Below are 15,348 nucleotides of genomic sequence, written 5' to 3' on the forward strand. Positions count from 1 at the left end.
GTGGCCCTTACCTACCTTATAGTAAACATTAACATTTAGTACCAAGTCTGCCATGAGAGCTCAATTCAGACACAATTGGGGCTCACTCATCTTAGAAGTTCAGGTCTGGAAGCTCTTTAGGCTTCCAGAAAGGGGTCTAAGGTGTCGTAGCTGCCTGGGGGAGAGGAGGAAACCTGGGAGAGGGGCAAATTTTGACTTATGTTCCCTCCCATTTCTTAGGAATCCCTTCCTTGCCTCTACTGGGCCTCAGTGGGCAAGTGGGGGCCTCAGCTGTTGTCCTGGACTGTCTAGGCCCAGATTTACGTGATCCGTGACTCCAATGGATGAAGATATCTTGAGAGCTCACCTTTGTAGGAGTGGGGGATGGGGATACCCAGTGGGCCGGCCTTACATTATCAAGTGGCCTATTATTTCTTACCAATAGCATTCTTCCAGATGAAGGCTTCTTCCCTGTTTATGAATCCCTTATTAAAATGTAAGTACACAGGGAAATGGATAGTAAAGGAACTTAAGAGAAAGGGAACGTAAGTTGGAGTTTAGGGTAGAGAAGTACAAGTAGAGGTGGGTGGGGGGTCCTAAGGAGGCGGGAAGGGCCAAAGACAAACTTAACCAACTTCACAGCTTTGCTCAGGATCTGCCCTGTTGGCAAGTGTACAGATGTTTTCACAGGACAGCAAACAACTAGAAATTGGTCCACAACCATAATGAAATCTTTAGTTTTTTTTTTTTTGAGACGGAGTCTCCTTCTGTCACCCAGGGTGGAGTGCAGTGGCACGATCTCGGCTCACTGCAAACTCTGCCTTCCGGGTTCAAGCGATTCTCCTGCCTTAGCCTCCTGAGTAGCTGGGATTACAGGTGTGCGCCACCACACCCAGCTAATTTTTGTATTTTTAGTAGAGACAGGGGTTTCACTATGTTGGCCAGGCTGGTCTTGAACTCCTGATCTCAGTTGATCTGCCTGCCTCAGCCTCCCAAAGTGCCAGGATTATAAGCGTGAGCCACTGTGCCTGGCTGAAATCTTTAGTTTTGATATTGTAGCATTAACATCACAAACAGAAGCATATATATATATGTATTTTGAAAGAGAGAGAGTCTTGCTCTATTGCCCAGGCTGAGTGCAGTGGCACAATCATAGCTCACTGTGACCTTGAACTCTTGGCCTGAAGCGATCCTCCCATCCCAGGCCTTTCAAGTAGCTAGGATCATAAGTGTGCGTCACTACACCCAGCTAATTTTTAAAAATTATTTTTTGTAGAGATGGGGGTCTTGCTATGTTGCCAGGCTGATCTCGAACTCCTGGCCTCAAGCAATCCTCCTGCTTCGGCCTCCCAAGTGCTGGGATTACAGGCGTGAATCACTGCACTCAGCCAGAAGCATGTTCTTAATATCCTTAGATTCTCTAGGAGCAATAGAAAGGCCCTTTTACATAGGTAAACAAACAATATATTATCTAATATCCTTCTCATTTAGGAGATTACCAACACAAAAATGGTCTCCAAAAAAGACAAAGCATGTAACACATCATTCGTGTTTCTCAAAACCTTCAGGCAAACCATTAAGAAGAGCTGGTATTTAAGAATTAATCAAGCATCCTGACTTCAGAATCATTTTGTTCTATGAAAAGTCAGCCACTGACATTTATTTAGAAAGTTAGGTTTCAGGTAACTGTGGGGCAGCTCGGATCTTATATTGCACAAAAGCTGCTCACTTACTTCCACATCTGTGAATTCAGGTGTTTTTCTACCATGGAGTTTAGTGCGAATCGAAAACGATCCCATCTTCTATCAAACACATAGTACCCTCGTCCCATGAGGCGACTCCCAAATGAGCAAAACTGTGAGGAAAAAAAAATTTTAATTTTGATTACAGGTTAATAAGCTAATATAAACTATACAGAGAAAAATAACATTTGCATAAAAACACACAGTGGCACAGTTTTACTCAAAGAAGCAAACCGTACTGAAGCCAAAAATACTTCTGCAGTTCTGTAGTTTGAGCTCTGGATTTTCTGTAGAACCTCACATTACAACTCAACAATAGCTACATTCAATTTTCTGTGGCACAGAAGGGGCTACGTTTTCTACTCCTGGGATTGAGCCAGCATTTTTGGCTAAGAAACAAATAATGCCAGGCACAGTGGCTCATGCCTGTAATGCTAGCACTTTGGGAGGCCGAGGTGGGCAGATCACTTGAGGTCAGGAGTTTGAGACCAGTCTGGCCAACATGGTGAAGCCCCGTTTCTACTAAAAATACAAAAATTAGCCAGGCATGGTGGCACGTGCCTGGGATCCCAGCTCTTAGGGAGGCTGAGGCAGGAGAATTGCTTGAACCCGGGAGGTAGACGTTGCAGTGAGCTGAGACTGTGCCACTGCACTCCAGCCTGGGTGACAGACTGAGACTGTGTCTCGAAGAAAAAAAAAAAAAAGAAACAACAACCAGCACCCAGGATGACTTTTCAGGACCATCTGTTTGTCCTATTATCAGCCACATTTTCTCAAGGAACTTGGTGGTTCCCTGCTTCTCATGATAGTAATGGAAACTGCTTGTGCTGGTGTCCCAGGTCCCACCTTTCCTATCTGATGTCGACAGAGCCACTTTGCTTCCAGCCAGGCTAAATGCCTTCCTTTCCCAGTCTCGACCACATTTCTGCCTCCAATCAGTCTTTGTAGGCTGTCCTGGGACACAGCACCACCTTGAAGCTTTTGCTCCTGCTGTTCCTTCTCCCTGTTGTCTCCTTCCTTCTTCTTTTTGTCAATCCCGATTCCTCCCTCTCTCTCCTGGTTCCCTTATCAAGACTCTCATTTCCAGTGGCTCTCATCTGAGTGATCTTCCCACTGTGAATTCCCATGGCACACCCATTGCCTGCTTTATTACATTTTGCCTTGGACTCATGACATGGCTGTTTTATGTTATATACAGGATGCCTACATACCTGATTCGACTATCAGTGTATAGACAGGGGAGCCCATTCTCTTCCTTCTCCTTAGTATGAGGATAGTAGGCATTTGGGCTAACAAATAGATGGGGGAGACAGGGATCCACAAAATGTTTAAAGCACACTATCCGTCTTAAAATATGTGGATGAAATATTGGCATTCAGATGTTTAATAAACATTTGATTATGATGTTAGGACAACCGGAAGGCTAGCAGACAGAAATGCAAGAAGCAGCCTCAGAGAAGGTGACATTTGGCTGGTTTAGGGCTCAGGCAAGTCTGCAAATGACTTTATAACTCAAAAGCAGCTCTCCCCCTTCCTCCAGGCCTCCCAGCAGCTCCCTGGCCTCTCTCCCAGACACAGGGCTGGATTGGCACTCATTCCACAAACCCGTCCTGGAACCAGACTTTGGAACAGTTCTCAGGAGGAAATGCAAGACCTTCCCTTTGTTCCGTTTCTATTGGTGTTTTGGGGGGTTTTGCATTAAAATCTTGTCACCCATCAAATCTGGTACTGCTGACGAAAAACACTTTTCTGCATCTTCATGTTAAGTGCTTACTGACCAAGCAAGAAAACATACAAAGGGAATTTTCCGACATAGAAGCTGGTCCCTGGCAGCATGTGGGAGCTGTTCCAGGTCTAGACATCATTTCTTCCCTCATCTCAATTGCTAAAGATGCACCGAGCAAGCATTCATTACAAACAATGATTTAATGTATCAACTGGCCACAAGAGAAAGGACAAAGCAAAGACACAAATCTGTGGCCTTTCCATTTAAATCAGCAAAACATTAAGGGCGCACAGCTGCGCCACATCCCGAGTTTAGTGAATCCACTGTAGCCTGGCAGGTTGTCATCTGGACAAATGTCTTGATGTGCTCCAGAGTCTGGCCTTCTGGCAGAGCCTCATATTTCTTTCAGACTCAGGAGCTGGAAGCACCGTTTTGTCTTTGCTACCTGTGTATCTGATTCCATACAGATGCGAGGCTAGGCCCTTAGAGGCTCCAGTTCCCGGCTGGCATGTTACGCCTCCAGCAGAGCTGTAGATCGTCACTGCGTGGGCCACTGTGGCAGACCCTACTGGTTGCCAACCTCACCAACTACCACCCACTCCCACCTCTCTCTGTCTTTTCCTTGCTAACAGAACCACACTTTTAATTCTGATATCTGACACAGAGCAGTAATCAAGCGGGTCTCCTCCCAGAACCTTGGGATGAATCATGGCTGGTTCCTCCTGCGTCACTGCAACCCCTTCCTTCTCTGCTGCCAATTGATCTAGGGGTGGGCATGTGACCCATTTCTGGTAGACATAAGGGGAAGTCTGCTGGGGTTTTCATAGGAAGATTTTCTTTCCTAACATAAGGCAACATCTTGGAAGAAGACCCCTTTTCTGTTTGTCCCTTTCCAACCTGAGTAGCACACCACTGGGTGAGGATGTAATATTGGAGCAGCAGCTGACATACTGGGACCATGCGTGAAAAGTAAAGGGAATTGCAGAGATTGTCCCTCAGCTCCATGACATCGTGGAGAAGCTAAACCACGCTTGGGAGCACCTGCCTCTACACACCCTGCTACGTGAGACAATTAAATGACCTTAGCGCTTGTGTCAGATGAGTTGAATGTTCCACTTCTGGCAGTCAAAGGCATTCTTAATCGTCCCTATTTTCTGTACTAACCAAGAGGCAAAGTCTCAGGCTGATGGTGAGCCACAGGTAAGCATTATCCCCAGGAAAGGAAGTGAACTTGGCCTTCGTTCATGACATGGATAGGAGGGAAGAGAGATTCACTCGATCTTGATGTGGGACCAGGATGGATTTCACTTACATAGTCTAGAGACAGAGCTGATCCTGCAGGACTCAGGCTGGCACCAGAGTAAACCTCCATGGGGTCCCATGTTCTAGGCCCCTGCATTCGGCTCTGCAATGGCAGCACCAGGCATTCCCTTCTCAAGTGCTTGTACGCAAACAATAAACAAGCCTCCAGCGGATGCCTCCTGTTTCCCACCTCAGTTTCAATGACCTTCTGAACTGTCAGTGTGCACTCACTCAATGAAGTGGAAAGTGCCCTTTTTACTAATCAGCAATCATGGCGACCTGAAATGCTTCCTCTTTCCTTCAACACACACACACGCTCAGTTCTGGTGCCATATGGTCACACAACAGTAACACTTAGAACCAACAGGGGAGAATACCAACAAGGGCTGGCCCCTGACGTGCTGCTAAGACAGACAGTTTCCAGAGCAGGTGAACCAAGCTAACCCTGGACATCAGAGGCTCCGTTTTTAGATGGACAAGGCCAGAGGGTCAGCTCCTAAGTGCACTTATAGAAACACTATTTCTCAAGCATGCTCGCTTCAAGGCGGGCCATAAATACTCAGGATTATCCATTTTTTTCCCCTTTTTTTCTTTTTAGTAGTATGTGGAAGTACTCGGGATTATAATCAGCTGGGAGCCCATTCCTTTCCTTTTGTAATGTTCCAGGGTATTTCTAAGGCAATCATTCAAACGGTAAGCCTTTTTGTAAAACACTGCGCAGGCAGTCTTGCCTTAGGATCATGCCTCTGGTATGATCACCTAAGTGTCTGCAAAGCACAGGCGAAGAATGCACGGCAAGGAACAGAAGGAGGCCTACCGCAAGAGGTCTGGGGTGGTGCGTGGAGAACTGACAGTCTAGCTTCTCGGATTCGTCGGCTCCGTCCATCTCCCCTTCATCACTGGACAGTCGGCTGGCGAGGTCACCTCCAACCGGTGGGAGTGGGGGCTCTGGAGTGTGGCCGCTATGATTTGAAGATGTGCTGCTGCTTATGCTATTTGCAGATGATGGTCTAAGGGCAAGAGTGGAGAACAAACAAAATAAACCAAATAAACCTTTTCTGAGGTAACAAGATCCACCCAGTTTAATGGTGCTCAGAAAACAGCCTGATTAAAGCCAGGTGCCGTGGCTCACGCCTGTAATCCCGGCACTTTGGGAGGCCAAGGCGGGCAGATGACGAAGTCAGGAGATTGAGACCATCCTGGACAACACGGTGAAACCCTGTCTCTACTAAAATACAAAAAATTAGCTGGGCATGGTGGCACATGCCTGTAGTCCCAGCTACTCAGGAGGCTGAGGCAGGGGAATCGCTTGAACCCGGGAGGTGGAGGTTGCAGTGAGCCGAGATCATGCCACTGCACTCCAGCCTGGGCGACAGAACAAGACTCCGTCTCAAAAAAAAAGAAAACAAATACTATGCAGCCATAAAAAATGATGAGTTCATGGCCTTTGTAGGGACATGGATGAAACTGGAAAACATCATTCTCAGTAAACTATCGCAAGGACAAAAAACCAAACACCGCATGTTCTCACTCATAGGTGGGAATTGAACAATGAGAACTCATGGGCACAGGAAGGGGAACATCACACTCCGGGGACTGTTGTGGGGTGGGGGAGGGGGGAGGGACAGCATTAGGAGATATACCGAATGCTAAATGACGAGTTAATGGGTGTAGGAAATCAACATGGCACATGGATACATATGTAACAAACCTGCACATTGTGCACATGTACCCTAAAACCTAAAGTATAATAAAAACAAACAAACAAACAAAAAAAAAGGAAACAGCCTGATTAGCCTTGCCAATACCTCAGGGAGGGCACGTTGGTGGTGACTTTGCATAAGGGAAAACAATCAAGGCTGAAGGGTTTGCAGTGACCAGCTCTCTCCAGTGACCCAGTCAAGTTAGGTTCTGCCCCACTTGCTGTCCCCGGGGCAGATGACAGGAATGATGGGAAAGCCCAACAGCATAAGTGGAACATGACAAAGTGAACTGAACCTACACCAGTCTTCTATGAATTCAGTTACAACTATTCACCCATTTGCAGGTAAGTAAGTTGTACTTGCCATACAATTGCTTTCCTTTGAAAGTGGAACCTGACAGGAAGATCAACCACGTAAACAAGATCAGGGCAATCACCAAAAATATCAGTAATGAAGAAATACAGTCCTATGCATACGTTCTTTGATACAAAGCTATGATTTTAGGAAACTGTTATACTGGCATGAAAAAAAGTTTTGTCCTGGTGATGGGCCACTCATTAGCACCTTACTTGGCACCCATGCCTGTTACTTAATATTGAGTTGTAGTTTAATTGTATTTTCTGAGGATGAGTGTTTCAAATTACATTTATTTATTTATTTATTTATTTATTTATTTATTTATTTATGAAACACTCTTACTCTGTTGCCCAGGCTGGAGTACAGTGGTGTGATCTCGGCTCACTGCAACCTCTGCCTCCCAGGTTCAAGCAATTCTCCTGCCTCAGCCTCCTGAGTAGCTGGGATTACAGGCACACGCCACCACGCCTGGCTAATTTTTGTATTTTTAGTGGAGACAGGGTTTCACCATGTTGGCCAGGTTGGTCTTCAACTCCTGACCTCAGATGATCTGCCCATCTCAGCCTCCCAAAGTGTTGGGATTATAGGCCGTGAGCCACCGTGCCCGGCTTCAATTTACTTTTTGACAAGCCCTTTTACGCACTGTGGGGCATGACTGGCTCACAGTAGGTGCTAAAGAGATATTTTTTTCAATGAACAAATGAATGAATTCTATGTGTGTATAAAACAACTCAACACATGTCATCTTAATTATGGTTAAGCTTATAAAAAAGCAATGTCACAGTAAGAGGTAGAACTACCTGCTTCCTAGGCAGTAAAAACCAAAACAACACAAGGCAAAACCAAAATCAAACACATCCGCGTGGCGGAAGAGTTAGATGAGGAATAGTCACAGTTAACTGTTACTAGCTTTTACTACTTCTCCACTTTGATCAGGTGATTGAGCAGGGAGAGGTGACAAAGATAGGGAGAAAAAGAAGTTTTGGAGGCAAAAAATGTTTTTCTGCTTTCTGCTTTGAAAGCTGCTCCTTCAAGTCTCATGAAGCAGCACTGCTGATCTGTCTCTCTTCTCTCTTATTTTCACCCTGGATACTCTGTTGCTTTGAAATCTTTTCAGGTCTCTAATACTTGAACTTAAAACAGATTCCAAAACTATAGTCACTTAAAAACAAAACGACAAATGTGAAAACAACCCAACTGTCCATCAGCAGATGATAAAATAAAAAATGGAATATTATGCAAGCCTTAAAAATGAATGAAATTCTGCTACTATATGAATGACACTTGAAAGCATCACACTAAATGAAATAAGCCAGACACGAAGGACAAATATTGGATGGTTCCACTTACATGAGATACCTAGGCAGAAAGTAGAACAAAAGTTATCAGGAGTTGGAAGGAGGGGGGGATAGGGAAGGGGTATTTAGTGGATACACAGCTTCATCTGGAGATGATGAGAAAGTTTTGGAGATGGATGACAGTATGACTACACAACATTGTGAATGTACTTAATGCCACTAAACTAGACACTTAAAAATAGTCAATTTTGTGTTGCCACTAAACCAGACACTTAAAAATAGTCAATTTTGTGTTATGTATATTTTGCTATAAAAACAAAACAAAACAAGGCCATATGTAGTTTTTCAGTGTCATTATAAGAATTGTGTTGGGATGACTATTATGGACTATCACCTTCCTGTACTATAAAAACAAAGCTGCCATTCATTCTGCGTGTCTACAGGCCAAAGAACGCGTCTCCCCAGACGTTCCTCAATACCTGCTCTTCTGTATCAGGAGGAGCAACAACACTATTGTCTGCTTACCACTGAAGACCCAAATAATAAAACAATTTACATGAGGCTGAAACATAAAAAAAAAAAAAACAGTATCCATAACTCTGCCACCCAAGATCAAGTGTTATTAGCATTTTGATTTACATCCTACCAGACTTTGTTACTGTGCACACACATGCAAATGCATTTTAAAGCAAGAACTGGATCACAAGATCACCTGGAACATGAAATGTGAGTAGTACATACTATTTTGAGACATGCTTTTTAAAAACCTAGTGATGTTGTGGACGTGTTTCCATGTATAGAACTATATCATTTTAAATATTCCTCAGTTATCCATAGTATGAATATATCACAATTTACTTAACAAATCTTCTGTTGATGAAGATTTGTTTCCAAACTTTCTAACAGGCTCTCTCTCTATGAAGCCCTCTCCATCATGACAGGACCTCCTTATCCTGCAGGAGATAGATTAAAAAGGAGCTGGATTTTACTAAGTGTGATAACAGCATCATGGTTATATAGGAAATTGCCTTTCTTTTTATCTATTTATTTTTATTTTTTAGAGATAGGATCTTGCTCTGTCACCCAGGCTGGAGTGTAGTGGCATGATCATGGCTTACTGCAGCCACAAACTCCAGGGCTCAGGGGATCCACCCACCTCAACCTTGTGAGTAGCTGGGCCTATAGGCAGATGTCACAGTATCTGGCTAATTTTAAAATTTTTTATAGAGACAGGGTTTTGCTTATGTTGCCCAGACTGGTCTCAAACTTGTGGCCTCAAATGATGCTCCTTGCTCGGCCTCCCAAAGTGTTGGGACTGCAGGTGTGAGCCACTGTGCTAGGCCTGTCTTTTTTTTTTTTTTTTTTTTTGACAGAGTTTTGCTCTGTTGCTCAGGCTGGAGTGCAGTGGTGTGACCTCGGCTCACTGCAACCTCCACCTCCCAGGTTTGAGCGATTCTCCTTAGCTCCGGTAGCTGGATACAGTGTGCCACCATGCCAGCTAATTTTGTTTTTAGACTCCTGTCAGCCTCCTGCCAGTCGCCCCCTCCTGGGATTACAGGCTGAGTGCCAGTTTTTTTTTTTTTTTTTTTTTTTTTTTTTTTTTTTTTTTTTTTTTTTTTTGGATTACAGGTGTGTGCCACCATGCCCAGCTAATTTTTGTTTGTTTAGTAGAGACGGGGTTTCAGCATCTTGGCCAGGCTGGTCTTGAACTCTTGACCTTGTGATCCACCCGTCTCGGCCTCCCAAAGTGTTGGGATTACAGGCGTGAGCCACTGTGCCCGGCCTGTCTTTACTTTTAAAAGATGCAATTGGAAGGCATTTAAGGTGAAATGCCATGGTACTTGCAATTTACATCAAAACATATCATCAAAAAATGTAGATGAAGCAAATATAATTGCAAAATATTAATAAGTAACTGTTAAAACAAGACCTGTATGTGTTCAATACACTATTCTCTCTACTTTTCTATACATGGGAAAAATTTCATAATGAAAAATAGGAAAAACAAAAACAAGAAGAAAATAGAGTTAGTAGTACAGGTATATGTAAGAAAGTTACTAAAGAACTTCCTATTTTTTGGTATTTTATTTTTCTTTGGTTTTACTGAGGTATAACATCTTACACTTATAATACATAAATAAAATTGTGTATATTTAAGGTATACAATGTGATTTGGTATATGTGTACATTGTAAAATGATTACCACAAGTTAGCTAACATATGTCACCTCACAGTTACCGGTTTTTTTTCTCATGGTGAGAACAGTTTTTATTTTTATTTTTTAAAGACATGGTCTCTCTCTGCCTCCCAAGCTGAAGTGCAGTGGAGCAACCACTCACTGTATTCACAGGAACTCCTGGGCTCACAGGATCTTCCCACCTCAGCCTCCCAAGTAGCTGGGACTACAGGCATGAGCCACTGAGCCCAGTAAAATTTGCTTAAGATCTACTTATTCAGCAAATATCAAGTACATAATACAGTATTATTAACTAGAGTCACCATGCTGGAGATTAGATCCCCAGAACGTATTCATCTTGTAACTGAAAGTTGTCCAATATCTCCCCATTTCTCCCAACCCTTAGCCTCAAACAACTGGCACTCTACTCTCTCTGTGAATTTGGCTTTTTAAGATTCCACCTGTAACTGAAATCATACAGTAGTTGTCATTCTCCGTCTGATTTCACTTAGCATAATGCTCTCAAGTTCATCCATGTTGTTGAAGATGGCAGGGTATCCTTTTTTTTATTGTTAAATAATATTTCTTTATATATATATATATGTATTATTATTGTTACTTATTTTTTTTTTGGAGATGGAGTCTCCCTCTGTCACCCAGGCTGGAGTGCAGTGGCGTGATCTTGGCTCAATGCAACCTCTGCCTTCTGGGTTCAAGTGATTCTCCTGCCTCAGCCTCCTGAGTAGCTAGGACTACAGGCACAAGCCACCACGCCCGGCTAATTTTTTTGTATTTTTAGTAGTGATGGGATTAAGCCATGTTAACCAGGCTGGTCTCAAACTCCTGATCTCAAGCGATCCACCCGCCTTAGCCTCCCAAAGTGCTGGGATTAGAGGTGTAGGCCCCCGTGCCCGGTCTTATTATTGTTTTTTTTGAGACATCGTCTCACTCCTTCACCCAGGCTGGAGTGCAGTGGCGCCATCTTGGCTCACTGTAACCTCCGCCTCCCAGCTTCAAGCAAACAATTCTCATGCCTCAGCCTCCTTAGTAGCTGGGATTACAGGCACATGTGACCATGCTCGGCTAATTTCTTTCTTTCTTTCTTTTTTTTTTTTTTTTGCGACAGAGTCTCACTTCTTCACCCAGGCTGGAGTACAGTGGTGCAATCTTGGCTCACTGCAACCTCCACCTCCTGGGTTCAAGTGATTCTCTTGCCTCAGCCTCCTAAGTAGCTGGGATTACAGGCATGCACCACCACATGTGGCTAATTTTTTTATTTTTAGTAGAGACGGGGTTTCACCATGTTGGCCAGGCTAGTCTTGAACTCTTGACCTCAAGTGATCCGCTCACCTCAGCCTCCCAAAGTGCTGGGATTACAGGCATGAGCCACTGCACCAGGCTGAAATATTATATAGCTATAGCTATAGATATAGATATAGATCTGCATTCATCCCTCAATGAACACTTAGGTTGTTTCCATATCTTGGCCATAATGCTGCTATGAGCATGGAAATGTGAAGAACTTCCTGTTAAACAGGGCAGATGGATCACACATATTTCTCTCTTCTCTCTTCCAAAATCTTACTAAAATAACAGTAAAGAGATAAAAAAGGCATTAGCTTTAAAGAACAATGAGATCAGCAGAAATGTGGTGACACTTATGATGATGACTTCCTAACATCCATTTAACTCCTAAACCAATAATAGGAATCTCTCATTTTGCTTGCTAACCATTGGTTTAGAAAAGGACATGAGAAATTTTTTAAAAATTATTTTTTGGGGTAGAGGGCTTTTGGAATGCTTTTTCTCACTTTTAAAAAGAGGCATCCAGCCTGGGCAACACGGTGAAGCCCCATCTCTATAAAAAATACACAAATTAGCCAGGCATGGTGACAGGCACCTACAGTCCCAGCTACTCGGGAGGCTAAGGTGGGAGGATTGCTTGAGCCTGGGAAGCAGAGGTTGCGCTGAGACCATGCCACTGCACTCTAGCCTGGGGGACAGAGTGAGACCCTGTCTTAAAAATAAATAAATAAATAAATAAAAGAGACACAGGCTCTGGTGGGGGATGCTGATAGTGGCGGAGGGAGGCTATGCATGTGTGGGCAGGAGGTATACAGGAAACATGTGTACCTTCTGCTCAATTTTGCTGGGAAACTAAAACTCCTCTAAAACAAAGTTTGTTAAGAAAAAAACAAAAACAAAAACAAAAGAGACACACAGGAAAGGTGGTCCTCAGCTTCACCTGGACCTTGTTATATCTGCATGTGCCTGGAATTGCTACAGTCATTTTGCTATAGGACTTTGAGGATGAAGTCAAAAGACTGAAGAGGGTGGAATAAAAGAAGGGCTGTGAAGGCGAGTCAATCTCTGATGGTTGGGGACTGGTGCTCCTCCACCTCTGGACCTCATGTAGCATGCAGTAGTTTCCCAATTATTTAAATGTATGGTAATCTATGTTTTCTGCTACTTGTACCTGAAGCATCCTAACTGATACAAGCATATGAGATTTTAACATTAAGAAAACAGGATGTGGCTGGAGAAGTATTAACTAACGGGAAAGGAACTGACCTGCTATAGAAACTCCAAGAAGCTGGGCACCTCTAGGACATTCCTAGAGCTGCAAAAGTCATAGGTGAGGTGAGGACTAAATACAGCTCGAGAGTTAAAGGTCTTAATACATGGCAATTGGACCTAAAGGTCATGTCTACCACCTCACACAACCAGATGATGAGTTATCAGCATTTCTGCCAGGACACCCTCTTCTGTACCCCAATAAACTTTCTGGAGTCTCGCTTTGTTGCCCAGGCTAGAGTGCAGCGGTGCCATCTCGGCTTATTGCAACCTTTCCCTCCTGGGTTCAAGCAATTCTCCTGCCTCAGCCTACCGAGTAGCTGGGATCACAGGCGTGTGCCACCACACCCAGCTAATTTTTGTATTTTTAGTAGAGGCAGGGTTTCACCATGTTGGCCAGGCTGGTCTCGAATTCCTGGCCTCAAGTGATCCGCCTCCCTCGGCCTCCCAAAGTGCTAGGATTACAGGCGTGAGCCATCGCACCTGGCCAACGACAATAAACTTGCTAACAAGAGAGCAAAGGTTTACTTGCCAGAGAAGTTGAACTGGAGAGATTCTAGACACGGGGCCATCAGGCTCAGCGCAGAGTAGGAGTGAGACACAGGGCTGGACACAGTGGAACTGTGGGCCATTTCTAGTCAGGGCTTCCAGAATGCCTATTGCCAGGCACATCACCAATCAGGCTTCTATCTTTGAGAAACTGAATGGCCCCAGAGAAGGCTTCCAGATCTCGCCTTTGGGAATCCTCAAACAAAAGGCTGAGTGGTGATCAGACAAATTTTGGTCGACAACCTCACACACAGACTTCCAATTAGGCTGTTAGAGCCTCTCTTCCAAATGTGCATGGTTAGGGATGGCCCGACACTGCTGGAGCATCCCCAGTGTGAGACTGCCCAACCAAACATCAAAGACATGAACACAGGAAGGAAACAAACCTGGAAAAAACTAAGACGATGATGGAAGGAGAAAAAAGTAAAAAACTTATCTTCAAAGATATTAGGATGTTATTACCTCTGAAAAACGATAGTATCTTGTGGAATAGTGTAAGAAACAACCAGATAAAGAGAACCAGATCCTAAAAAATAGGAAAGCATCATAAATGATTTAAAATACCATTTTTGAAGATGAAGTCAAAGAAAATATTTCAGAAAGTAGAACAAGGAGATTAAGTGAGACAAAAAGAGGTAAGAGAGCTAAAGGTCCAACATCCAATTAATAGAAAGTCAACAAAGAAAGAATAAAGACAATAGTGGGGAGAAAATTATCCAAGATGTAACACAGGAAAACATCCCAGAAGAGGATAAGTATCTCCAGATTGAATGAGCTACTGAGTACCCAGTATGATGAATGAAAATGAGCTACATCAAGAGTGATCAGCTGAGTGCAGTGGTTCACATCTGTAATCCCAACACTTTGGGAGGCTGAGGGCAGATTGCTTGAGCCCAGATGTTCAACATCAGCCTGGGCAACACAGCAAGACCCTGTCTCTGTAAAAAAATAAAAAAATTAGCCAGGGGCAGTGGCTTGCACCTGTAGTCCCAGGTACTTGGGAGACTGAGGTGGGAGGATCATTTGAACCCAGGAGTTTGAAGCCGAGATAAGCTATGATTGTACCACTGCACTCCAGCCTGGGTTACAGAATGTAACCTTGTCTTCAAAAAAAAAAAAAAAAAAGAGTGACTACTGTGTGAACTCTCAGAGCCCCCAGGCTTCAGAGAAAAAAAACTGGATGTGTGCAAAGAAATGATAATCAGAATAATATTAAACTTCTTGATAAAATTTTCAGTGCTACAAGTCAATGAAAAAATGTCTTCAAAATTCTGTAGGGAAATGATTTTCAATCCAGTTATATACTCAAATAGATCATCAATTTAAGTGTGAGAGTAGAATAAAAATATTTTCAAGTGTGCAAGGATTCTAAATATTGACCTCCCACACATCTTTTCACAGGAAGCTAATGAAGGAGGTACTTTGTCAAAATTTAAAGGCACGAACTAAGGAGGCAGTCACTTGGTTCCAGGAAACAGGTGCTTGAACACAGAAAGAGCAAAGACATGTTTCCAGGATGGCAGAAACTGTTTTCATTCTAATTATTTAAGCACAGTTTAGTTTTTGAACTATGTGCCTATCTTACTCTGATTTAAAAAAATGCAGGTTGGGTGCGGTGGCTCACGCCTGTAATCCCAGCACTTTGGGAGGCTGAGGTGGGCGGATCACCTGAGGTCAGGAGTTCGAGACCAGCTTGGCCAACATGGTGAAACCCCCATCTCTACTAAAAATACAAAAATTAGCCAGCCTATGGTGGTGGGCGCTTGTAATCCCGAGTCTGAGGCAGGAAAATCGCTTGAACCTGGGAGGTGGAGGTTGCCACGAGCCGAGATCATGACACTGCTCTCCAGCCTGGGTGACAGGGGGGAGACTGTCTCAAAACAACAATAACAACAAAAAAAAGCAGTGTAAGTAAGAAGAAAATTGGCTGAAACACTCTATA

At 43.7% G+C, this 15,348-nt stretch overlaps 1 protein-coding gene across 3 annotated transcripts in view; it reads right to left on the bottom strand.

Annotated features, from left to right (window-relative positions):
• The window catches only part of ATXN7L1 (ataxin 7 like 1), a 270,468-nt gene that overhangs the window by 13,632 nt on the left and 241,488 nt on the right, over positions 1 to 15,348 (bottom strand). For all 3 annotated transcript variants that reach the window (XM_030825567.1, XM_030825569.1, XM_030825568.1), the window contains exons 8-9: positions 5,567 to 5,759; positions 1,713 to 1,834 (exon numbers count right to left, since the gene is read on the bottom strand). In XM_030825567.1, the coding sequence (XP_030681427.1) occupies positions 1,713 to 1,834; positions 5,567 to 5,759 (315 nt within the window). The remainder of the gene's footprint in view (positions 1 to 1,712; positions 1,835 to 5,566; positions 5,760 to 15,348) is intronic.

The sequence above is a fragment of the Nomascus leucogenys genome, chromosome 13, assembly GCF_006542625.1.
Source record: "Nomascus leucogenys isolate Asia chromosome 13, Asia_NLE_v1, whole genome shotgun sequence".
In the NCBI taxonomy this organism is placed as follows: domain Eukaryota; kingdom Metazoa; phylum Chordata; class Mammalia; order Primates; family Hylobatidae; genus Nomascus; species Nomascus leucogenys.